The 25,368-nt window shown below is 39.7% G+C and overlaps 2 protein-coding genes across 2 annotated transcripts in view; one reads left to right on the forward strand and one right to left on the reverse strand.

Annotated features, from left to right (window-relative positions):
* cdc73 (cell division cycle 73, Paf1/RNA polymerase II complex component, homolog (S. cerevisiae)) overlaps positions 1–3,072 on the forward strand; it is a 62,236-nt gene extending 59,164 nt beyond the window's left edge. The window contains exons 15-17 of the mRNA XM_051700846.1: positions 1,181–1,281; positions 1,403–1,544; positions 1,697–3,072. Coding sequence (XP_051556806.1) covers positions 1,181–1,281; positions 1,403–1,544; positions 1,697–1,733 — 280 coding nt within the window. The 3' untranslated portion in view covers positions 1,734–3,072. The remainder of the gene's footprint in view (positions 1–1,180; positions 1,282–1,402; positions 1,545–1,696) is intronic.
* A 4,217-nt stretch (positions 3,073–7,289) lies between these two features.
* Positions 7,290–25,368, reverse strand: part of kcnt2 (potassium channel, subfamily T, member 2) — a 45,681-nt gene continuing 27,602 nt past the window's right edge. Inside the window, exons 22-32 of the mRNA XM_051700046.1 lie at positions 25,207–25,318; positions 24,997–25,098; positions 20,717–20,800; positions 20,501–20,629; positions 16,117–16,408; positions 15,846–15,930; positions 14,720–14,850; positions 13,117–13,150; positions 8,594–8,946; positions 8,187–8,382; positions 7,290–8,085 (exon numbers count right to left, since the gene is read on the reverse strand). Of these exons, the coding sequence (XP_051556006.1) occupies positions 7,290–8,085; positions 8,187–8,382; positions 8,594–8,946; positions 13,117–13,150; positions 14,720–14,850; positions 15,846–15,930; positions 16,117–16,408; positions 20,501–20,629; positions 20,717–20,800; positions 24,997–25,098; positions 25,207–25,318 (2,314 nt within the window). The remainder of the gene's footprint in view (positions 8,086–8,186; positions 8,383–8,593; positions 8,947–13,116; positions 13,151–14,719; positions 14,851–15,845; positions 15,931–16,116; positions 16,409–20,500; positions 20,630–20,716; positions 20,801–24,996; positions 25,099–25,206; positions 25,319–25,368) is intronic.

The raw sequence follows: 25,368 nt of genomic DNA on the forward strand, positions 1-25,368 counted from the left end.
TCCGCAGACATCCAAGTTTCTGTAAGGCAGATAATACAGCATTCCCTTGTCTCTCGTTGGATAGAGATCCACGCGCTCAGCTCGCAGAGCTTGTTATCCAGAGACTGAACATTTGCCAGTAGAATAGTGGGTAGCGGGGGTCGATTTGCACGGCGTCTTACTCTGATGAGAACGCCGGCTCTATTTCCCCTTTTCCTTTTGTGTTTCCGCGGCTGGGCTGCCCAGACAAAAGGCTCCGCTGCCGTGTTTGTAAACGGCGTGTCAGCATTGAGGAATTTGAAGTCCGGTTTACGGTGTGAAATTGCAGAACCAATGTCCAAAGTTGTTTGTCTGTCGTAGACAATAAGGCAGACAACATCCAAGACAAAAAAACATAAGAATTGTAAACAAAACAAACAAAAAACTACAATGTTGTGTCGGAGGTCTAAATCTAAAAACAATATAAAAATTTAAGTGATTTATTTAGTAAAATATGAAGCATTTAGATTTTTAAAAGCATAGTGGGCTTAAATGGTACACATGTTCCTTATAAGGCCACTCCAGACTTTTCGCGTTTGCAATTAAATAATCTTAATTTTGTCAGTGTATCACGAAACAACGAGAGATTAATGAGAGATTAATCATTAAATTTGCTTCCAAACCACACACATGGTTAGTTTTAACCAATCATCCACGCTCTTTGACTAGCCGAGTCAATAATTTCAGGGATATGCGTGGATGGAAGAAATATTGGAAAATGTTTACCTCATTTAAGGTAAACTTAACTAACCCTGTTCGTCCAGTAATTATAATTGAGCTTTTATGTTCCTTTAAAATGCTGTGTAATTTTACAGGCTACTTTGTTTTGGAACAGAACAAATATTATAACCATTATGAAATATTATGTAAGGGTACAGCCAGTGTCAGAACATCATGTCTTTTTAATTGTTAATGTATATTGTTTAACGACTTTTGATGCATCGTTCTTCTACACCACATATTACACTTGATATATTTGCTAGAAAGTTTGCCATCATGCAAAATGTTTTGTTATAATACTATGTTAACATTGGCTGAAATGACAGGGTTGGATGTGACATTTTGTCTTGAATGCTGTACTTATCTTTGGAATGTCATCACTCTTGAAATATTGTGTGTATGGTTATGTCCCTTTAAAACTGAAGTCACTGATTGTTCGCAGGGATCGTGTAGTGGCAGTCTTTGTGCAGGGTCCTGCCTGGCAGTTCAAGGGTTGGCCATGGCTTCTGCCTGATGGATCCCCCGTTGATATTTTTGCCAAAAGTGAGTTTGGTCTGGGGAAAAGCAGCATTTTTTTCTGATATCCTGTACAACTGTTGAATTCCAGCCTCATTCAGTATGTACAGGAAAGAGTTTGTCTCATGTAATGCTGATGTTTGTGTAGTCCGAGCCTTTCACCTGAAGTACGATGAGGCACGGACAGACCCAAACGTACAGAAATGGGACGTGACTGTGCTGGAGCTGAGCCACCACAAGAGACATCTGGACCGGCCTGTCTTTTTGCGATTCTGGGAAACACTGGACAGGTCAGACTCGCTATTGTGTGGCCAGCAAAACATAGTGAAGACCCCTCACTCTGTCTACCTATATTTCTGTTGACTTTAAGGAAGAAATTATTTTGCATTAAGATATATTTGAGAACCAGTTAATTTGCTCACTACCCCTGTCTCCCCTACAGATATATGGTTAAACACAAGTCATATCTGAGGTTCTGAGGAGATCGCTGGCCGTCCATCTGTCAGCTTATCAAGACTGTCAAGGTCCCTCCAAAACCTGCCAAGAATGGACTACTACACCCCTGTTCCTCTCAGCCCCCTGAAAGCACTTTGCATATTAATCTGCTTCACCCTCTGCTGACACCAATATGATTTCTAGTCTCTTCCACCCATAGATTAACTAAAGTGTCTACAGGTCAGGGTGGGCGAGAGGACGTTATAAAGTTTGGGTTGGCCCTTTCTCGTTTTCTAAGTAGATATGTATTTTTCAAATGTAAAGCAGCTGGAAAGCAAGGCAGAATCAAAAGAAAATCAATGGAATCCTGTTTTCTATTTTATATGCTTTCTCGTTTGGGCTTTTCTGTACAATTCATTGTGAAACATGAGCTTGGATAAAAGTAAACCATTAAATATGGTGGCTTACTGATATGAATAAAATGACTGCAAAGTCAAAAAGCTCATGGAATAGACTCCCTTTTTTGGCGAATGTGTTTTTCTGCCTTCTGTTCTATGAAGAGTAGTGCGTTGAAGTTCACTGCACAAATGCAGTTAGTAAAAGTGGTACATGTGACTTACATGAACCATTTACATTAGATAAAGGCCTCTTGGGTTAGGATGAGATATGCCTTCATATCGTAATAACCTAAAACAATACGCAAAGTGTAAGGCCACAGTTCTATACAAATCTGTACGTTAGATTTTTGATTGTTAAAATGCCCATTTGAAAAGTTTGTTCTGTTTTACCAAACATCTAAGAAGTACCGCTTGCATCCGTTTACTATTTTTAAATGGTCAAAAATGCAGCTGCTTCTATTTAGCTAAGTTAGTGATCTGAAAGGGTATATTATTTGGAAGGTTGGTTCTTTTTGTATAAATCAATTCGGAAGTAATGTTTGTTTATAAACATTTATGTTGAATGTGGATTATTATTAAAAAGAAAATAATAAAATAAATGAACTGTATATGCATATCTTTACTATTTGTTTCAAAAGAGCCTGAGATTAGTTTGTAAATTGCAAGGCTTACAATGCACCTGTTTTTACTGTCCTAAAAAGAATTTTAGATGCAGGTTAACCCTCTTAAAGGTGCACGAAGTAATTTTTTGTTTGTTTTACTGATCAATATGACAGAAGTCTTGGCCTTTATTCTGACACCCATTGTTGTGGATTTGGCATCATGCAAAAGTTTTCAGCTATTGATTACATTCTGTATTTGTCTCCCATGCTTGATCTAATCTGCAGCTGAAAGTGTCAAATAATAGGGGGTTGCTGTAATAAAGTCAGTAATACTCTGCTGGTCATGTGATCTCAAGGCTCTAAATATGGGTTTAGTGGTTTGAGTCTGTTCTCACATCTTAGCTGTCCACTCTGTGAAGAGACTCCTTTGATGTTTTGCCACTTGTTCTGGCCCTTGGAGTATTCTATGCCACAGTGAGGCCCCTTAATGGGTTTTTTTATTCTTTAAGTCTGTTCAGGCTGAAGGAGTGGATGCCTTGATATATATTTGGATGGCACGGCGGGAGAGGAGATCCAGCACCATCCAAATCGAGTCCCCGGTCTGTAGGCCTGTCGGGGCTTTCATCCTTAACACGTAAGTGTCTTTTAGTGTCTCCAGAGCCCGAGGATTTTGACTTCTTTGCCATGTTTTGCATCAAAGAGCAATTGTGTAACTGGGTATATCAAATTCACCAGATTATAACATGAAAATTTAGCAAAGTGCGCAGAGCTCGTCGCTCACACGTCTGCTCCTTGCATGGCGTCACGTGACCTCGTTAACTCATAATTAAGAGTAAGCTTTATTTCTTTGTGCTCTCTCTGTCAGACCAGTTGTTAGACATTTTGAAGAATCCTAGGATACTTTCGAGTAGACAACAGTCACTTGCAGGTATCATTTGTGATTTACAGTGTGGTGCAGAAATTCAAACAGAGTGGACAAATGGGGCATGGCGACCAATCATTTATATGGAACTGTGACAGAATTCCAGTTTTTGAAAGCAATAACTACCTATTCAGTGTCCAATCATAGAGCTTCTACCAAAAGATCATCAAGTAAACATATGTATGCCATGCTCATGGTTTGGTGCAACTAAGTCAAATATGAACACTTTTTGACTGGATTTGTATCAGAGCTCAAAGACCTGGAACAAAATTGAATGAAATGGAAAGACTCTGAAAACAAAGAGCACACCAGTAAAGTCAACTCCCTGATCTGCTCCTCAGAGTCTGTTGCACGTCCCCTCCTGAGAAATACGAAACCGTTCAATGGCAAAAATGTGTATGACTTCTTGTCTCCATGCTGGTGGTGGTCCATACACTTGGGAGACACCAGACCCACCACTAGGACAGAGACAGACCATTTTGAACATGCTATGTTGGGGACACCTGCTGATCCATTAATGAGTGTGAAACGCCTGTTGTGGCGGAGTTAAAATGTGCACCACTCCTTTAAGGGTCTGCCAGCCAATTACCATGAGAGGGAGTTAGCACATAAAAAGGCTGTTCGTCAATGCACTGAGAGTGACAGGTGTGGGGTGACACTGAGTTGTGTGCCATGCTGATGTACATGTGTGGAGTGAAGGAAAGTGATTGGAGGAAAGAGAAACAAAGAAACAATGAAGGGAGTCAATTAAGCAGTGCTCATCATTCGAGAGTGGCCTGAAAATTCAAAGCCATTGAATGCACCTGACTTGAAGTGCAGTGGCATGAGTTGGAATGAACTGCAAGCAGTCTGAGGACCCACCGAAGAGCTCAACTGTCAAGGTGTGATGGAGAAAGGGGTCTCAAGTTGAAGCGCCAGATTGCTGGATCTTCAGACCTACCCGGTTTTTGACTCTCCCTTTGCATTCCAGCTGCACTGTCCATACACCTAAGGTACATCTTATTGCTCCAGACCCAGCGTACACGATTCACATACATCCCAACCCACCTGAATTCTCACACTCTCATACATTTACACACATACACACCCACTAACACACTGTGATAAACGGTGTTTTGTATTGTTAATTGTGATTTGCTGTTATTGATCATATTTTGTTTATGTATCTGGGAATTATTTGTCTTTGTTTTCTGAAATAATATTGTTTTGCTAGGTTTATAGAAGAAAATATATTTCAGAAATCTGAACCCTCTTATTTTGTTTTCATTGAAAATACAATTACATCATTTACACACTTTCGTAACCGGTGGCTTTAAGAACTTTACTGGGTTATGGTATTATTTTTGACAGACTTAAATTCTGCCTGGCACCCGATTTATTTGTTTAATTATTATATATAAATGGAGTTATTTAAATTTACTCTGGGGGCCACCACCGTTACAATGTCCCTTCTACTGCAGCTTCAGAACTTTAATATTATCGATGGTTTTGTTCCTGAGTACAAACATAGTGTCTGCCTTGGCACAACCAGACAACTTGCCTCTTTCTGGCCATACAGTAAGCACCATGGACACAAAAACCAGAATTGTAAACAAGGAGTTACTTGCTATTGAACCACCAGTAGAGATCACAAGGGCACCAAGATCAATCGATGACCGAAAGTACTGGAAAGCCACTGAATGGAGGTCATTTTTGCTGTTTTTTGCATTACCTGTTTTGAATGGAATTTGAAGAGGAAGCACTGGAACCTTCTTTATTAGTTTTTGCTATGCACATTCTTCAGGATGTAATAAAAGATTGCTACATTGATATGGCACAGCAGACACTTTTCAAAATTCAACACAAATTTGTAACTTTATATGGACCTGCTAATGTTTCTTTCAGTGTGCATATACTGATGCACTTGACAGCAAGTGTGTGCAAATGGGGACCACTGTGGGCAACCTCGACATTTCCAGAGTCATTTAATGGGACTTTGCATAGGTGCCAAGACAGATAGTGAGGAGATTTCTCAGATGGAGGAATCTCTCCAAAAAAGGTGAGAAGATCATGGTCTCTGCAAGTGAGAATGTGAGGCAACTTTTAACAAACTACTTACAAATAAGTCTATGGAGTTTCAAAATCATATATGAGGTTTTGGCTGCCCAGTGAAAGAGAGAATGTCTGTGTTACAAAGAATGGCTATAAAACATTTCCTTGGTTTCTTTCACAGGAAAAACACTCAGATGAGACAAACAGATAGTCAAGGGAGGCACAGTCAGGCCAGACTCTGGAAAAAAAATTTTTTTAGGAATATATTTGTAATTTGTTTGTACTTGAAGAACATTATTATGATAATCGCTTTTAACAGACTGTTCAAACAAGTTGTAGATGGAAACAAGCCCCAACCAGTGTACTTTCTTAAAGTACACTATATTTGAACTTAATGTACACTTCCCCTAATTGCATTTGTAAAAGCTAAACTACCACTTCATTTGTAGTGACCAAAGCTTCTCTGTGTGCATTTGAAAAAAGCATGAAATAAGTACAATTACAAGGTATTTTCAGTATGTTATTATATTTGTAGTATACCGATCATGAAATAAATGTATTTTAAATACAATTTGGTATATTTACTTTTCACTATGGTGATCACCTTGGTCATTAGTTTAGTGATGCTTAAAGGAATAGCTCTCCCAAAAATGAAAATTCTCTCATAATTTATTCACCCACATGCCATCCCAGGTGTGTCTTCTTTCTTCTGCAGAACACAAATTTATATTTTTAGAAGAATATTTCCAAAATCTTTACACTCCAAAAAGCACAAAGTCAGCATAAAAGTAATCCATAAGACTTCAGTGGTTAAATCCATATCTTCAGAAATTATATGTGTAACGAGTGGGCAGACTCAGAAGTATTGGGACCCATGCGCAGAGTTTAATAAACAACAAGATCACAAAATAAATCCCCATTGCATGACGTGAGAGCGTACAGACTTGGGGACATACATTTTATCTGGTGGACAGTTACTGGGAGAAGGATCAGTGACTTGAGCTCGTTGGATCTTGCCAAGTATCTCCCATCTCACTGGAGCAAGTAAAAAGGTGGGTGGAAGGATGGTATCTGGTCTCTCGTAGTCGAGAGTGCGTCGGCTTTGATGTTCTTAGATCCAGGTCTGTAAGTGATAGTGAAATCAAATCGAGTGAAAAACAATGACCAACGTGTCTGTCTTGGATTCAAGCGTTTGGCTGCTCGCATATATTCAAAATTTTTGTGATCCGTAAGGACTTGAAAAGGATGCTGAGTGCCCTCCAACCAATGCTGCCATTCCTCAAATGCAGATTCAGTTGCCAGCAGATCATGATCTTCCACATCATAATTCCGCTCTGTGTGTGACAGTTTGCGTGAAAAGAATGCACATGGGTATAACTTGGGTGGTGTTCCATGATGCTGTGACAGCACGGCACCTATTCCACACTCAAATGCATTCACTTCGACCACAAATGGCAACGTGGGATCTGGATGAATGAGAATGGGAGCGCTCGTGAAATGAGTTTTTAATTCTTGAAATGCTCTCTCTGCATTGTCACTCCAGGGTAGTTGTTTGGGTTGACCTTTGAGTAGCGATGTGAGAGGTGCGGCAATGGTGCTGAAGTGATAAATGAATCGTCTGTTGAAGTTGGCGAAACCCAAGAAACATTATAATTCCTTCACAGATGTAGGCTTAGGCCAGTTCTGAACTGCTTGTACTGTGGTGTTGTCCATAGCCACACCCTGGGCGCTTAGATTGTACCCCAGATACGAAATTGTGGTGCAGTGGAATTCGCAATTCTCAATCTTGGCATAAAGTCGGTAGTCAATAGCCATTGCAAGACCTGTCGTACATGGTGGATGTGAGACCCTAGAGAGGGTGAGTATATGAGGATGTTGTCTATGTCTCCTATCACGCACTTGTTTATCATGTCTTTTGAATGCTTCGTTGACGTATGCTTGGAAGACAGAAGGTGAGTTGGCAAGTCCAAAGGGCATCACTTGATATTCATAGTGCCACCTGTTGGTTATGAAAGCCGTCTTCCACTCGTCTTCCTCCCGTATGCGTATACGGTTGTACGCATTGCGAAGATCGAGCTTAGTGAAGTATTGGGCCGTGTGTAGTTGCTCAAAAGCAGCTGGAACAAGAGGCAAAGGGTTACGATATTTGATAGTGATGGCATTCAATCCATGATTGTAAATACAAGGTTGTAGATTGCCATCCTTCTTTTTTACGAAGAAGAAACCAGCTGCCACTGGAGAAGTAGCTGGGCAAATAAATCCAAGTTTGAGGGCTTTGTTGATGTAATCCTCCATGGCTTGGTTCTCTGGTGCTGATAGGGGATAAATCTTGCTCTTGGGAGGAGCAGCACCAGACAGAAGTTCAATAGCAATGTCCTGAGGTCGGCGAGGAGGCAGCTCCACAGCCTTGATCTTACTGAAAGCCTCGTGGAGATTGAGTAAACTGAGGGAATGTCCGTTACAGGTTCCTCCTGTGATTCCTTAGCTGAAGCAGTTCGGCAAGGAATGGGTTCTAGACAATGTTAGTGACACGGTAGGGTCCACCTCCGAATTTGCCACTTGCTCCACGACATCTCAGGGTTGTGCTTGGCTAGCCATGGGTATCTCAGGATAAGAGGATTTTGTGGTGTGTGAGTAACCAGAAACCTGAAGTTTTCAGGGTGTAGGGCACCTGTCTTAAGTGTGACAGACTCTGTGGCCTGGTGGACGGCTTCACAGCCAAGTGGCCATCCATCTAGAGCTGAAATGCAGAGGGGAGGAGTACAAGGAAGAGTGGGTGAGTTCAATGACTTTACTAAGTCTATATCCATAAAGCTGCCAGCGGAACCAGAGTCTATTAATGCCTAGACATTGATCTTGTTGATATTGTAAATAACAGTGGTGGGAATGAGTAGTTGGTTATTAACGAAGTCAATGGAAGATATGGCCACAGTATAGACACAGCCCCAGACGTCGGCGACAAAGCCTCTCCACAGGTGTTAGGTGGGTTCGACCGATTTGCATGGGTTCAACCTGAGCATTGTCGGCTGTGGATGCAGAGGAAGAGGACTGTTCACAGGTGGGTTTGCGGGCTCGGAGAAGATCGTCCAGTTTGATGGAGTGGTTGATATACTGCTCCAGATTTAATCCCTCATCCCAGCATTCTAGTTCAGCTTTTAGGGCACTATCAAGCCATTGCGGTATAAAGTCTTTAAAGGCTCCTCCTCCCAACCAGTCTGAGCCACCAACGTACAAAAAGACAATGCGTTGTCCGCAGCGGTTGTTCTCCTGCCTCCTTACCACCGGCCGGGTGTTCAAAGACCCCCTTAAAGCGGGCAAGACATTGATTAAACACTGGAGTCATTTGGATTATTTTTATGCTGACCTATGTGATTTTTGGAGCTTCAAAATGTTGGCACCCATTCACTTCCATTGTATGGACCTACAGAGCTGAAATATTCTTCTGAAAATCTTCATTTGTGTTCTTCTGAAGAAAGAAAGTCATACACATCCGGGATGGCATAAGTGTGAGTAAATGATGAGAGAATTTTAATTTTTGGGTGAACTATTCCATTTAGTAAATTACCTCACTTAAAAGTTGTTACAATCCTCACTGTAGTCAGAGATACAGTCTTGTGGTCTTTCTCTTGAGAGCTATCAAAACTATATACAGTGCAAAGGTTTTAGGAACTCGTGAAAAATGTTTGATAGTGAGGATTTCTTCAAAAAATAATGCCATAAATAGTTTTAATTCATCAGTTAACATTAACAAGTCCAGTAAACATAAAAAAGGCTAAATCAATATTTGGTGTGACCACCTTTGACTTCAAACCAGCACCAATTCTCCTAGGTACACCTTGACACAGTTTTTCTTGTTTGTTGGCAGATAGGATGTCCCAAGCTTCTTGGAGAATTTGCCAGTTATTCTATCTGTTTAGGCTGTCTCAATTGCTTCTATCTCCCAGACTGACTCGATGTTCAGTGGGGGGGCTCTATGGTGGTCATACCATCTGTTGAAGGGCTCCCTGTTCTTCTATTCAAATCTGTTCTACAACCCAATTCCGAAAAATTGGGGACAGTATGAAAAATGCTAATAAAAACAAAAATGAGTAATTTGTAAATTATATTCACCCTTTGCTATATTTATTTATTTTTCTTTTTTTTTTTTTTTACAGTAATTTTAAATCAGATGATTGCAACACACTCCAAAAAAGTTGGGACAGTCGAGTGTTTACCACTGTGAAACATCACCATTTCTTCTAATCACACTTATTAAGCATTTAGGCACTGAAGACACAAGTTTGCTAAGTTCAGAAAGTGGAATTTTTCCCCATTCATCCATTATGCAGGTGCTTAGCTGCACAATTGTACGGGGTCTTTGTTGCCGTATTGTGAACTTCATAATGCACCACACATTCTCAGTTGGAGGTGGTCAGGACTGCAGGCAGGCCAATCTAGCACCCACACTCTCTGCTTACACAGCCATGCACTTGTAATCCTGGCAATATGTGGTTTGAAGTTGTCCTGCTGGAAAATGCAGGGACATCCCTGGAAAAGACGGTGCTGGATGGCGTATATGTTGCTCCAAAATTTGTACATATCTGTCTGCATTAATGGTGTTCTCACAGACGTGCAAGTTACCTATGCCATGGGCACTGACACACCCCTGGCCCATACAGACACTGGCTTTTGGACCAGACGCTAATAACAGCTTGGATGGTCCTTTTCCTCTTTGGCCCGGATAACACGACCACTGTGTTTTTCAAAAACTTTTTGAAATATGGACTCTTCAGACCAAAAACACAGTTCCACTTTTCTACTTTCCATCTAAGATGAGATCGAGCCCCGAGAAGTCGGCAGCGCTTCTGGACAGTGTTGATGTAGGGCTTCTGCTTTGCATAGTAAAGACTTAACTTGCATCTGTGGATGCAGCGGTGAGTGGTGTTGACTATCAAAGGTTTACTTAAGTTATCCCAAGCCCATGTTCATGATATCCATTACAGATGAATGAAGTTTTTTAAGACAGTGACGTCTGAGGGATCAGAGATCACACACATTCAGAAATGGTTTTCGTCTTGCCCTTTTCGCACCGAGATTTGACCAGATTCCTTGAATCTTTTAACTATATTGTGCACTATAGAGGGTAAAATGCCCAAAATCCTTCCAATTTGTCTTTGGGGAACATTGTTCTCAAAGTGCTGGATTATTTGCTGAAGCATCTCTTGGAAAATTGACAAGCTGTACGATCCTTGCTTTTGAAGGACTAGGCTGTTTTTGGAGGCTCCTTATACAGTACTATGACACAATTGCCTCTCCTGTTTAACATCTCCGATTTCACATCGCCTTCTTATTTCAACTCATCAAATTGTTATTAGTCATAAATTGCCCCTGGCTCAACTTGTTTGAAGCAAGTTGCAATCAACTGATTTGAAAAAACAAAACAAAAACAAAAAAACAATGAAATTCACAAGGTAAATCATCATATAATGTGTAGTTGTAGTGCTTTCAATATAGCGAAGGGTGAATATAATTTACAAATCCTTTTTGTTTTTATTAGCATTTTTCATACTGTCCCAACTTTTTTAGAATTGGGGTTGTATTTGCAAAAGCAATGTTTGGGAGTCTAAAGTATATTTACAATTGACACACTAAAGCTGAAGATATAAATAACCATCTTAAGACAAATGTTTTTGTAAAACTTCTTATAAGCCTAAGACTTTTGCACAGTAATGTACACGTGGCCTTAGTCTGGATCGGGATCTTGGCTTATGGTGTCTCTGCTGAAAAAAAGAACAAAAAAACAGCATAGCTGGTCACCAGCACATGTTGTGTTTTGAATGCTGGACAGCAACACGAGATGCTTCTGTACTGGTGTTCCAACAAGGCTTTTTGACTAGCTTAACCAGCAAGACTACTTTGGTTAACCAGCATTACCAGAAAAAATATATACTGGTTGAACCAGCAAAAATCAGCATATAGATCAGCATAGTAGTTGCACATTGGTTTTAATTGTCTTTTTAACAGGGCTCAGACAAGACCACAATCTATTTCCAATATCTTTTTATGACCCTACAGTGGAAAAATGTCACCTAAAAAATAATAATAATAATAAAATAATAAGCACACAAAAGGAGAACATCAAAGAGCCTAACACCTAGCCTTGTTGCACACCGTAATTTATCTGTGTCAGGTCAGACATCAATTTACACTGGACTGATATGATTTTGTAACTACATGATTTGTTCATTAAAATATCTTTTAAAATGCAAATTTACATCCACGGCATGCGTTCTTCTATTCTTTGCATATATAAAACTGACATTGTTCACATGTTCTGTTTACTAATTTAAAGGTGCCGTAAGTGATTTTTTTTATTTTTTTTTATTTATTTATTTTTTTTTTCATGGAAAATATGATATCACTGAGATATCACTTATGACCCTACAGTGGAAATATTTCCACTTTTATGTACTTCAGGTGTAGCACACTTGAATGAGAGTATAAGATTTGTTTTCATTTTCTGTTTATTAGAGAAAATAATTTACGGCCTAAGTTTATCATTTTTATGGACAATTTAAAATGAAACATTCAAAATTTAAGTGAGAACTTGATTTAAGTGTTTTAAATAAATAAAGAAACTTTCTCTATTTCAGTGAATTTACTTGTTCTTAGACTGACAGGTTTTCTGTCTCAGTCTGGTGGGTCTAGTTTTGGGCTATGACTGAATAGTAGCACACATGCTTAATCCACAGTATAGGGGAGACCGGGTCTAGTTGTCACAAGGGCTAAAATCGACGGGGGAATTCCAAATTTCCCTGCTGTTAACATTCTTATCTCATGTATGCTAGACTCTAAAAGCATTAACCAGTATGTGTAGCTTCAAAGGGAAACGCTGCTCGTCAGCAGTGTGCGAGGCTCTGGAGATCTTTGCGAGGAAGCCCGTGGGCTCAGCTGTGATGTACACGCAGTGAGGCAAACATGTTGATATCATCACAACACCCTAACCTTGACCTTTTGAATCAGATGTCTATTATGGTATAAAATATGCTTGACTGTGCCTAAATGTCAATATTCTTTGCTGATGAGCAATTTATGCTGTTTACTCTTGAAAAATAAATCATATGCTACTGTTAATGTGTGCTTTTAACTGTTTAATGTATCATACATTAGGGAGTTCATTTAGTATAAAGTCTGGGTGAGTGGTTTTATTTTGATGTATTTCACTTCCGCTAATCTAATCACTTCAGCAGATCTAATAAAGACTGCACTTGTGTTCTCATTGTATCTCACCACAAACTCTTTGTTACAGATGTTCCTGAGCCTGCACCTGTTCTTTTGAATTGTCTGCTCAACTTTGAGACCATTGTGATCTTTTGTGACCATTTTTACTTTAGCAGCAATAATAAGTCCCAGACATCTGTCGTTATTTGTAAGTTCCTTTATTTTTGTTCTTCAGTCATATTTTTCATACTTGTTTCAAGCAAATGCAACTGACTGGCTCTTGGGTGATTCTGAACTACTTTTGTCACCTAAAGAGAGCACATAAAAGGAGAACATCAAAGGGCCTAACACCTAGCCTTGTGGAACACCATAATTTATCTGTGTCAGGTCAGACATCAATTCACACTGGACTGATATGATTTTGTAACTACAAGATTTGTTCATTAAAATATCTTTTAAAATGCAAATTTACATCCACGGCATGTGTTCTTCTTTGCGTATATAAAACTGACACTGACAAAAATTTTCATTTCAATAAAAGGAATGGCTGACATAATTGTGAGTTTTGTGTTAATTGAAGGCACATGTTTCTTTTAAAATATCTTACAAAAGATATTCTAACAGTTCATTACATATTATAATATAATCTATAATTGTGAGTAAATCATTAATGTGATTGGGGAAAAGCATAAGAATAAGTGAGACGTATGGAATGCTCACCTGTTTGCCACAATGGAAAAATCGGAGTGTGCTTGGGAAATCAGTCTGAAAATAGTATTTCTTTTTTTTCAATTCTGTTTGGTGCTGCTTGTAGCGCAAAAAATTACACACTTCACATTTAAATATTCCCATAAAAATATTGGCATATATTGAAAGATAAGTTGTGAGCTTTATATGTTATAACGTTATTATGTTATGTTATTTACTATATTGGTAGTATCATTGAGTTTTAACATGTAGTGAGAAGAGAATACAAATTCATGCATTACTGAAATAGTTAAGGTAAGGATCACTGTCTGATGTTAACACGAGCCTGGCAGGAACCCAGTAGGCTGCCAAATGTCAGTTCCAGGACTTATTAAACAGCCAAGCACAGAGAACTTTAATTGGATTATGTGTGTGACCTTTGACCTCTGCATGTCAATCTCAGCATGCAGCCAGAGCAGCTAGCAGGAATAAATATGATAATAGAGCAATGGCTGTATGTGACTGGGCTGTGCATTATTCTAAGCTGTATATAGATCTTTCAGTGGACAGTAGTACATCAAAGGTTTGCGCTATGTTAAAGAGCCCATATTATGCTCATTTACAGGTTCATAATTTTATTTTGGGGGTCTACTAGAATAGGTTTACATGCTTTAATGTTCAAAAAACACATTATTTTTCTCATATCGTACATTGCTGCAGCACCTCTTTTCACCCTGTCTGAAACGCTCTGTTTCAGCTCCTGTCTCTTTAAAGCCCCAATTTCCGAAAAGCCCAGTCTGCTCTGACTGGTCAGCTGGACCAGTCTGTTGTGATTGGTCAACCACTTAGAGCGTGTCGGAAATGTAATGCCCCTTACCATAACCGAAGTAGCCCTTGGGCGGGCATTATGCAAATGTGTTAAATAATGACATAGCTAAGTCACGGAAGTAATGGCTGGACTGCAAACCAGGCGTTTTGGGCAGTTCAGGAGCAGTGTTTTCTGTGGGTGAGAGTAACTCCCTTTTGCGTGGACTTTGTAACTTTGCAGACCTTTTACATGCACAAACAGCTATATTACACACTAAAGGAAAGGTAAAATCCCAAAAAGCATAATAGGGCCTCTTTAAAATTTATGTTTACTTGATGTTATAAAACAGGTCTTGCTCATATGACAGTGTAAGATAAATTACTGGTGTAAGTCTGATCTTTGTTCAGAGCAGATCTTCCAGCTTTATGTTCCTCTCCTATGCAGCTCCTCATGTTCTTTATGCTGTCACTATCATTCAGCATCGATGAGAGAGGATCTTTACGGATTATGTACCTGAAACACAAAAAAAGCATATAAGGTAGCTAAATTAATGAGCCACCGTTTTTGCTGGGTTAAGCTGTAGTGTTTAAAAAAAATTGAATTTTTTAACACAAGGTCAGCACATAATCAATTACTACTATTTAGTATCTCAGCAAATCTGTCACAGAACATGTACAGTTGAACAAAACTATGCTTTCATAAATAAAATGAAACCTATTTTTGGGACCATGATGATTTTCTGCATTGTGACAATTGTAATAAGACAAAAAACGAATTGTAATGAGCACTTTATAAAGAATCACTATGGTCTTCTGCTGTTGTAGTCCATCCGTTTCAAGGTTTGACGTGTTGTGCATTCTGAGATGCTATACTGCTCACTACAATTGTACAGAGGGGTTATCTGAGTTACCGTAGTCTTTCTGTCAGCTCGAACCAGTCTGGCCATTCTCCGTTGACCTCTCTCAACAACAAGGCATTTCCGTCCACAGAACTGCCGCTCACTGGATGTTTTTTGTTTTTGGCACAATTTTGAGTGAGCACTAGAGACTGTTGTGTGTGAAAATCCCAGGAGATCAGCAGTTACAGAAATATTCAAACCAGCCCGTCTGGCACCAAAAATCATGCCATGGTCGAAATCACTGAGATCATATTTTTTCCCCTTTCTGATGGTTGATGCGAACATTAACTGAAGCCCCTGACCTGTATCTGCTTAATTTTATGCACTGCACTACAGCCACACGATTGGCTGATTAGATAATCGCATGAACAAGTAGGTGCATAAGGGTTCCTAATATATATATATATATATAATATAATAATTGTCATGAAAATTATTTCACAATGCAAAAAAGCTTGATGGTCCTCAAAACAGGTGTAATTTTCTTATGGCAAAATATAATTTCTTATTTTTTTGGAGTTAAATGTGGCCTCATTTCTTAATTCGATTCAATCATTAATGCTTTTGAAATGTGAATTTCATATAAGGTGCAATAGTCAACTTCACTTACACAATGTCATTTAGCTCCAGTCTTGTATCAGATGATGGGTTGATTAGGACATAAGAGTGACTAGTTTGGTTATCATTCAGATCATCTGAATTAAGAGACAAATGTTAACAAATGTTACTAAGAATGCTTTTGTTTTTTGTTTAAATGTATTGCTAAATTACAAAACTATTTGTTTGTGCAATACTGAAATAAAAAGTATGTCAGGGACCCGTTAGATCACTGACTGACTGGACAGTGCTCTAACAAGGCAGCTCAAGGATTCGCCTCTCACCAAATCCACCAGTGGAGAGGCCCAGGTTTATCATGCGCTTCTTCACCAACTCTGTGAGCTCTTGTCTCTCAGTGCATGAGGGCAGAACACTACGCTGACTGCATCTCTCCACATCCCTCTCAGCATGCCATGGGCTCAGAAGATTTGAAGCCCACTGCATGCTCTTTCTGTGCCGTGTAAGAGTCTTACAATTACTTTCTGACATTTCACAACCAAGACCCTGATGCTGCTCCTCCTGTTCTTGCACCTCTTCAAAGACAGACAAATTATCTGACATCTGGGAGCGTGGCGTCTAGAAGACAGAAAAGATTGTGTCAACATGCTAATAATAGCAGCCTATGATATGGTCCAGTGAGCAAAAAACAGAATGGAGACTAGAAACTACAGGGAATCAAATCATTTTACACATATTGTGGTGTTGACTGTATTCATGAAGCCCAAACATTTTACCCTATTAACAAAGTTATGGAAAATGATCAAACAAATATAAAGTATTTTCTTTAATTTAGGGGAAATGCTCATTTTGGTAACACCTTACTTGATTGTTCACATTGTTAGCTGTTTATAAAGCGGTTAATTAATGACTAATAAGTGTTTTACAAATGCATTACAAATTATTGATATGCATTATAACAACATGAATAAAAAAGCAACCTTAATGCAATGATTGCGGAATAGTAAGCATTTTAATAGTGAGCATTTTAACATGCTTGTTATAAATGCTTAATAAATACACATTCATATATACAGTTGTGCTCAAAAGTTTGCATACCCTTGGAGAATTGGTAATATATGCACCATTTTTAAAGAAAACATGAGTGAGCAGCAAAACACATTTCTTTTATTTCTTATGGGATTCATATTCAACTGTAGGTTATAACAGAATAGCACAATCATAAAACAAAACATGGCAACAATGAAAAAAATGAAATGATCCCTGTTCAAATGTCTGCATACCCTTAGTTCTTAATGCTGTGTATTGCCCCCTTTAGCATCAATGACAGCGTGCAGTCTTTTGTAGTAGTTGTCTATGAGGCCCCAAATTCTTGCAGGTGGTATAGATGCCCATTCGTCTTGGCAAAATGCCTCCAGGTCATGCAGAGTCTTTGGTCGTCTTGCATGAACCGCACGTTTGAGATCTCCCCAGAGTGGCTCGATGATATTAAGGTCAGGAGACTGTGATGGCCACTCCAGAACCTTCAACATTTTCTGCTGTAACCACTGGAGGGTCAGCTTGGCCTTGTGCTTAGGGTCATTGTCATGCTGGAAAGTCCAAGAGTGTCCCATGCGCAGCTTTCGTGCAGAAGAATGCAAATTGGCTGCCAGTATTTTCTGATAACATTCTGCATTCATCTTGCCATCAATTTTAAAGATTCCCCGTGACTTTAGAGCTCACACACCCCCAAAACAACAGTGAGCCACCACCATGCTTCACAGTGGGGATGGTATTCTTTTCACTATAGGCCTTGTTGACCCCTCTCCAAACATAGCGCTTATGTTTGTGACCATAAAGCTCTATTTTGGTCTCATCACTCCAAATTACAGTGTGCCAGAAGCTATGAGGCATGTCAAGGTGTTGTCGGGCATATTGTAACCAGGCTTTTTTGTGGCATTGGCGCAGTAAAGGCTTTTTTCTGGCAACTCGACCATGCAGCTAATTTTTGTTCAAGTATCGTTGTATCGTGCTCCTTGAAACAACCACAAGTCTTTTTCCAGAGCAGCCTGTATTTCTCCTGAGGTTACCTGTGGGTTTTTCTTTGTATCCCGAACAATTCTTCTGGCAGTTGTGGCTGAAATCTTTCTTGGTTTGGTATCAAGAGATCCTCAAATTTTCCACTTCTTAATAAGTGATTAAACAGTACTGACTGCCATTTTCAAGGCTTTGGATATCTTTTTATATCCTTTTCCATCTTTATAAAGTTCCATTACCTTGTTACACAGGTCTTTTGACAGTTCTTTTCTGCTCCCCATGGCTCAGTATCTAGCCTGCTCAGTGCATCCACATGAGAGCTAACAAACTCATTGACTATTTATACACAGGCACTAATTGCAATTTAAAAAGCCACAGGTGTGGGAAATTAACCTTTAATTGCCATTTAAACCTGTGTGTGTCACCTTGTGTGTCTGTAACAAGGCCAAACACTCAAGGGTATGTAAACTTTTGATCAGGGCCATTTGGGTGATTTCTGTTATCAATATGATTTAAAAAGGAGCCAAACAACTATGTGATGATAAATGGCTTCACATGATCACTATCCTTAAATACCCTTTTTTGTCATATTTTCAAAATCAATGCCAAAATTTCACAATTTCTGTCAGGGTATGCAAACTTTTGAGCACAACTATATGAATCAAAAACATAAAATGCCCTAATTCATCATTTATGTCACAATGTTGCAAAAATAGACTTTTAGTGAGATTAAAAGGAGGGATTGTGTCATTTTGCTCAAGTCGGCTTTGTGTTTATATTAATCACTGTAATGTCTTGACTCACTTGTGTTGTCCCTTTCCTTATGTTTATGTCAAAAGAATGGTGCTACTTACTTAATCTTAGTTACACTTTTCAGGTCTTCATGCTCATTCACAACATCTATCATATAATAAAGCCTGATTACCATTAAAGCACACTTTATCACCATGTAGCTCAAGACTGTTTGCCTACTGAAGCTAAGCAGGGCTGAGCCTGGTCAGTACCTGGATGGGAGACCTCCTGGGGAAAACTAAAGGCCGTGACACACCAAACCGACATCAAAGAACTAGCGCTGACTAAAGCAGACTGTGGGGTCAGCTCACGTCGCCTGCATCTGGGTCAAAAAGTTGCTCTTGAACACACCACAAAGACGACACCCAACGGCCAAATAGCATGTCCGTTCTGTGCCTGCGTGAGTGGAAATAACTTTCTGTACCAGCAGGGGGCAGTACTCTGTATTCGTTACTCAAAATGGGAAACTGGAAGAGCTAGTGACTGCTGGGATACAAAACATTAAAAAAGCAGCGCTTGCTTACCATATTCACACAAATCTCGCTCACAACAGACGGATTCGTGATATATCGGAAATGTCTGATAAGTTGCAAATGGCACTGGCGTTCTTTGCGTATTGGAATGAGAAATGCGAAGAAATGAGAAGAGCGTTCTGTGTGTTCCCGCTTGCTTCGTCACTCCCATTTTTCTTCTCGTGCACTGGTTCGCTAAGCTGAACAGCCAATCAGAATGATCCGACTCACCGACGAGCTCAGCCGCCGATTCAACATGCTCAATCAGCTGAAAAAAAGCAGACGGGGACCGACTTCAGCCGACAATGCAGAACACACCACAAAAACTAGCCTGACAGACGCTCACCGACGGCCTGACATTGGCCGACGGCCGACCGTCGGCTTGGTGTGTCAGGGCCTTAAGGTTGCTGCTGGAAGAAGTGTTAGTGAGGCCAGCAGGGGGTGCTCACCCTGTGGTCTGTGTGGGTCCATATGCCCCAGTATAATGATGGAGACAATATACTGTAAAAAAGCTCCGTCCTTTGGATGAGACGTTAAACCGAGGTCCTGACTCTCTGTGGTCATTTAAAATCCCAGGACACTTCTCGAAAAGAGTAGGGGTGTAACCCCAGTGTCCAAATTTCCCCCATTGGCCCTTATCAATCATGGCCTCCTAATAATCCCCATCCCTGAATTGGCTATATCACTGTACTCTCTTCCTCTCCACCAATAGCTGGTGTGTGGTGAGCGTACTGGTGCGCTATGGCTGTCATCGCATCATCCAGGTGGATGCTGCACACTGGTGGTGGTTGAGGAGAATCCCCTGTTCACTGTGTAAAATGCTTTGAGTGTAGTGTCAGAAAAGCGCTATATAAATGTAACACTCTTTCTTTCTTTATCTACATTTAACTTTTATCTACATTTAACTTTATCTACATATATTTCTAATGTTGGAAACTCCTTAATAAATGCATATTTTTCCACTTTACATTAAGATATATTTTCATAGGATAATAATGTTAAATAAATGTTATGAAGCATTTATAACATGAAGTATAAATCACAGGTATGCTCACTATTTAGCAGTTATTGCATAAAAGTCACCTTTTTATGCATTTGTAAATTAATTATTGGTCATTACTGAACCCCTTCATAAACCTCTAACAAAAGGAACATTAATGTAAAGTGTTACCCAACTCCAAACTAATATGTGGCCCTCAAACAAACTAGCCCCTACACTGAGTGAAACTGCAACAGTGTTACCCATTCCAGCGTATTTTTTAAAATTGTTTTATAACTTAAAACTAGGACTGCACACACATAAACATCATTTGTAAATTAATTAACATGGCTCTGTTAAGAACTAAAAGTGAGTAGATATCTGTTGTGGATGTGTTGAAGGTAATGAAACCTCAGGAGGTTCAGCTGCCTGAGACTCTGTCCTGTAGATGCCGATGGGAATGTCTCCTACAGTTGAACAGAGCGTTTGGTAAAGTCTGCCATATGTCTGGATGCACAGATCATCCTCAGTAATACTCATCTGAAATTTAATATTCAACAGTTTAAAAAATAAAGATATCTTAATGTGGATGTGGAAATGTTCTGACGTAGTAAAAGTGATGCTTACAGCGCACAGGAAACCAGATCTCGGTGTAGTTTCCAGTCCAAGCAGTAATCTGGTGATGGTTATCATGTAATCCTTGACGAAAGACTGCAACAGAATGTTAAAACATGCCAGTGCTTCAGGCTAAATTAGGGACAAATCAAGGTATGATTCTGGGTATGAAGGTGTGAAATGGATGATTTACAAATATCAGCAGCAAGAGCAAACATACTGCCCTGCAAAGGCAAAGCACATTACAGTATAGTAAATACATTTTACTCTTAGACTACAATCTGTCCTGTAACCAACAGGTTTGGCTCAACTATGCTCAGATTTTTTATAATCCACATCTGGCTGGACAACCTTTAACTGAATATTCCAGGTTCAATACAAGTTAAGCTCAATCAACAGCATTTGTGGCATAATGTTGATTACCACAAAAAATGTATTCCAGCTTGTTCCTCCTTTTCTTTACAAAAAGCAAAAATTGAGGTTAAAGTGAGGTACTTACAATAAAAGGTGAATGTGGTCAATTTTTGAAGGGTTTAAACAGAAATGTGAAGCTTATAATTTTATAAAAGCACTTACATTTTGTTCTGTTAAAACTTGTGTATTATTTGAGCTGCAAAGTTGTTTAAATCATCATTTTTATAGTCGTTTTAATGTTTTAGGGTTTGTTGACATTGTATCATCATGGAAATTAAGTTGTAAAACTGGCTAAAACTTTACACAGAAGAGGCTTGTATGTGATTGTATCACACTAAAATCATGTTTACACATATTGTTTATGTCTTGTAGTTCTGAAAATGTGAGTATTTTAACATTCAATATATCCAAAATGAAATCACTTGAACTACTGTAATGACCATCTAAGTTTGTCACTATTGCTGCCTTCACATATGTGGCAAGGAGGAGGGCGGGCCGGGCCATGATGAGGCACGCCAGGCCCCAATCAGGCTAATCAAGCCAACGAGAGGGATAAAGGCCGCCAGAGGAGGGAGTTCGGGAGAGAGAGAGCTACAGGCAGTTGCACTGTATGTGTTTATGTTTGTGTCTTTTTGTTTAATTAAATATTACTTTGATGCTTCGTCCATTTCTCACCTCCTCCTTTCCATTGTACCCCCTTACATTGGTGCCGAAACCCGGGAAGGAGGAGGGATGCTCCGTAGCAGAGTCCTCGCCACTACCATCCACCCCAAAGGAGCAGCCACGGCCATCCGCCGGGGGACGGAGGAGCCTGGCCACCTGAAAGCGGCGGAATGACCGCCGACCACAAGGGGAGGAGGGGCTCCTTACCGACCGCCTGCAGCAGGAGAACCGCTGCCAGGGGCGGAGGAGACCCCTACCATCCACCAAAACGCGGCGGGGCGTTCCATCCGCCAGGGGCCGAAGGACTGCCTCCGATCCACCCGGGGAGGAGCCGCTGCCATCCACTAGAGGGTGGAGGGGTGACCGAGACTGTCGCTTCATGTTGGCCTTTGCCTCTCTTTTTTGTTGTTGTTTTTCCCACCCCTTGTCTCCCTCCAAGGTCCGAGAAGGTGGGGAAGACCTGCCGGCAGGCGGGGCTAATCAATCAGGCTAATCAAGCCGACAAGAGGGATAAAGGCCACCGGAGGCGGCAGTTCGGGAGAGAGAGAGCTACAGGCAGCTGCCCTGTATGTGTTTGTGTGTTTTTGTTTAATTAAATATTACTTTAATGCTTCGTCCAGTTCTCACCTCCTCCTTTCCATTGTACCTCCTTACAACGTGCTATCAGAATGATTGTAAATACGAGTTTCCCACTCGGAACAGAACATGAACATGAATATGAATGACCCCCTCAAGTCGTAATTACGACTGGGAAACAAGTTGGGAGGAGATGTAAACTTTCAACGTGGCAGAGGAGAGGACAGTTTTCTTAATACAGCTAATTGTTAGCACTTGCCATTTCGGTCATATTCATTTATGTGTGTCAGAAACCATTTGATGTATGTTGTACTAAAAATAGCTTGTATTTGACCAAAATTCCATTATTGTCAGCAAGCTAACTGAGTTATATGTATTATGCTGTCAAAATAAAAGTTCCTTGAGAAATATGCATGAATGATCCTGGCGTCATCCATGTTTCCTGTTGTTTCCAAAAAAAGCACTTGAATGTAACGTACACAACGTACAAATGCCACTTCAAATGTGGAAAGGAGGATAATTCCAACAGCACATGAAGGCAGCACATATCCAGTCAAAATGTAAGCCTTTTTTAACTCTAAATCTCTACTTTCACGTTAACATTTGAAAGCCACATGTGGTGTCTGTTTAGTTTCACTTTCACATCTGAAAGTGAAAGTGGAGATTTAGAGTAAAAAAAAGGAATTAAATATTGATCTCTTTCTCACCCACACCTCACCCAATTATTGTCTGCGCTTCAGAAGACAATAATTAAACCACTGGAGTCTTATGGTTTACTTTTATATTTCCTTTATGTGATTTTTTTGACCTTCAATGTTCTGATCACCATTCACTTGCATTGTATGGACCTACACAGCTGAGATATTCTTTTAAAAATCTTCATTTGTGTTCAGCAGAAGAAAGAAAGTCACACACATCTGGGATGGCATGAGGGTGAGTAAATGATGAGAGAATTTTTATTTTGGGGTGAACTATCCCTTTAAGCAATAAGGTAAAAATGCTATGCCATATCGTAAATTCAAAAATAGCTATCTAGGTGAATTTTATTGACATGAATATACAAAGTAAAATAAAGTAAAATTAAGCCCAATGTTTCTTAAAGGCTGAGTTAGATTGATGTAAAAATCACATGAATTCCAAACTGAATGTTTAGAAGTCACATTGTAAAAAAATCAGGTATATATAGTATGTGTCATGTGAGGGTAAAAGCTGCAACTAAGTCTCATAGAATGAACATTATTATAACAAAAACTTTTGCAGAGTTTGCCGCAGTTTCCTGGTGAAATTAACACCAGAGGTGCTACAATAACTGTGTATTTTATTCACTTTCACACAAATCACGAGTACTATGGCTGATTATGACTTTATAAACACGTATTTTTCGCTCTATTTCTCGCACACTGCTATGATACTGAAACACTTTCACTCTAACACATCATTTGAAAAATGATAATGCTTGTATTACAGATCCACCAACATTTACACGGTAGATCACCTGATAGAGTGTTGGACTTTGGACCCGGAAGGCCGAGGCTTGAGCCCAGCCAAGCACGCAAGCTGACACGTCTGACAAAAATGTCATAGAAGCGACATAATATGCCATGGTTACTTCAGAAAATGTGCTTTTCATGTCACATTTGCTTTTAGGATACTGTTAGGATTAGTATACGGCTGTCACGTGACAAAAGAATGAACAACTTGGACAAGAAGACTCGAGAGGTGAACTAATCATTTCTGTTTCTTGTGTGAGCAATGCATAGTGTATACGGCTGTCACGTGACAAAAGAACGAACGACTCGGCTCACTCTCTAAGACTACTTGTTCTTCTGAGTCACATAAAAATGAACGAATCGTTCATGAACGACCCATCACTATTCCCCACACCTGTTTCCAGTTACCTCATCAGCTTCATCTGTATTTATACTCTGCTCATTCTCACCATTACTGAGTGTTTTCTCATTGTGATTTTGGATTTCATGTTATGGACATTTCTGTCTGTTTCTTACAATTATGATTTTAGATTACTGTCTTGGATTTGGCTGCTCTGTATCTACCTCACCATGTTTATCACCCTTGCCTGGACTATTACTACGACACCTGTTTGCTGGTTGGAGTTTGTGTTTCGCCTGTTTGTTTTAATAAACTTCTGCATATGGACTCTAATCCGACAGCCTCCTCCAGTTCCTTACACATTAAAACCTCAATCTGACATTCACCTAAAAAAACATGTCTCATTATGACCCCCCACTGGACATTCCACTGGGAAACTGCAGCCAAACCTGTAATAAAGCACATAATTTCGTTTTGCAAAAATGTTGCAACGTTCATATAATTTTAATGAGATCTGGCTGAAAAGCATCAGATTTGGGCCACATTCAGCTTTGGTGTGAATGTAGACTTTTTGGTCCATTTTAGCACAGATAAAACCCTGTGCACCCTGGTCCTGAATAATTTCTTCAGTGCTTGCCATCTCAGCGTACACTGTGCATCAAACAGTCAAGTGGGTCCATAAAATCAAGAGTAATTTTTATCCTCATTCTTAATAATGTTGCCATCTAGTGGGCATTAGCAGGCATATTTACAAATGGTTTCAGGTCAACAGGCAGCATGATTTGTGTAGTTATCCAGAATTGGATTACCTGATAGAGGAGTGTATCCAGCATGCCAACGCTGAACACCCTACCAGCTGCAAAAGGCAGGCGAAAAATGAAGGATAAGTTTGAGCCTTTCTCTCTCTCTTTCTGCTCCACGAAGCCATGCAAAAAAACATGGAAAACAATGTTTACGAACAAACATATTTAGAGTTTACTGTAAAGAGTGAGACGAGCAGTATATAAATGTCTGCTCACTTTTTCCAGTTTGGAGAATGCCAGTGTGTAACAGTCCTTTGCACTGAACTGCATAAATCTCATGTTAGCAGAATGGGTTAGCTCAGTGATGATGTTGAGGCCAGAGAACAACCTACAGGTGAGTCAGCCACAGGAATAAGGAGAAAGTTTATTTCAATTACT

Source organism: Myxocyprinus asiaticus, chromosome 6, assembly GCF_019703515.2.
Source record: "Myxocyprinus asiaticus isolate MX2 ecotype Aquarium Trade chromosome 6, UBuf_Myxa_2, whole genome shotgun sequence".
NCBI lineage: Eukaryota > Metazoa > Chordata > Actinopteri > Cypriniformes > Catostomidae > Myxocyprinus > Myxocyprinus asiaticus.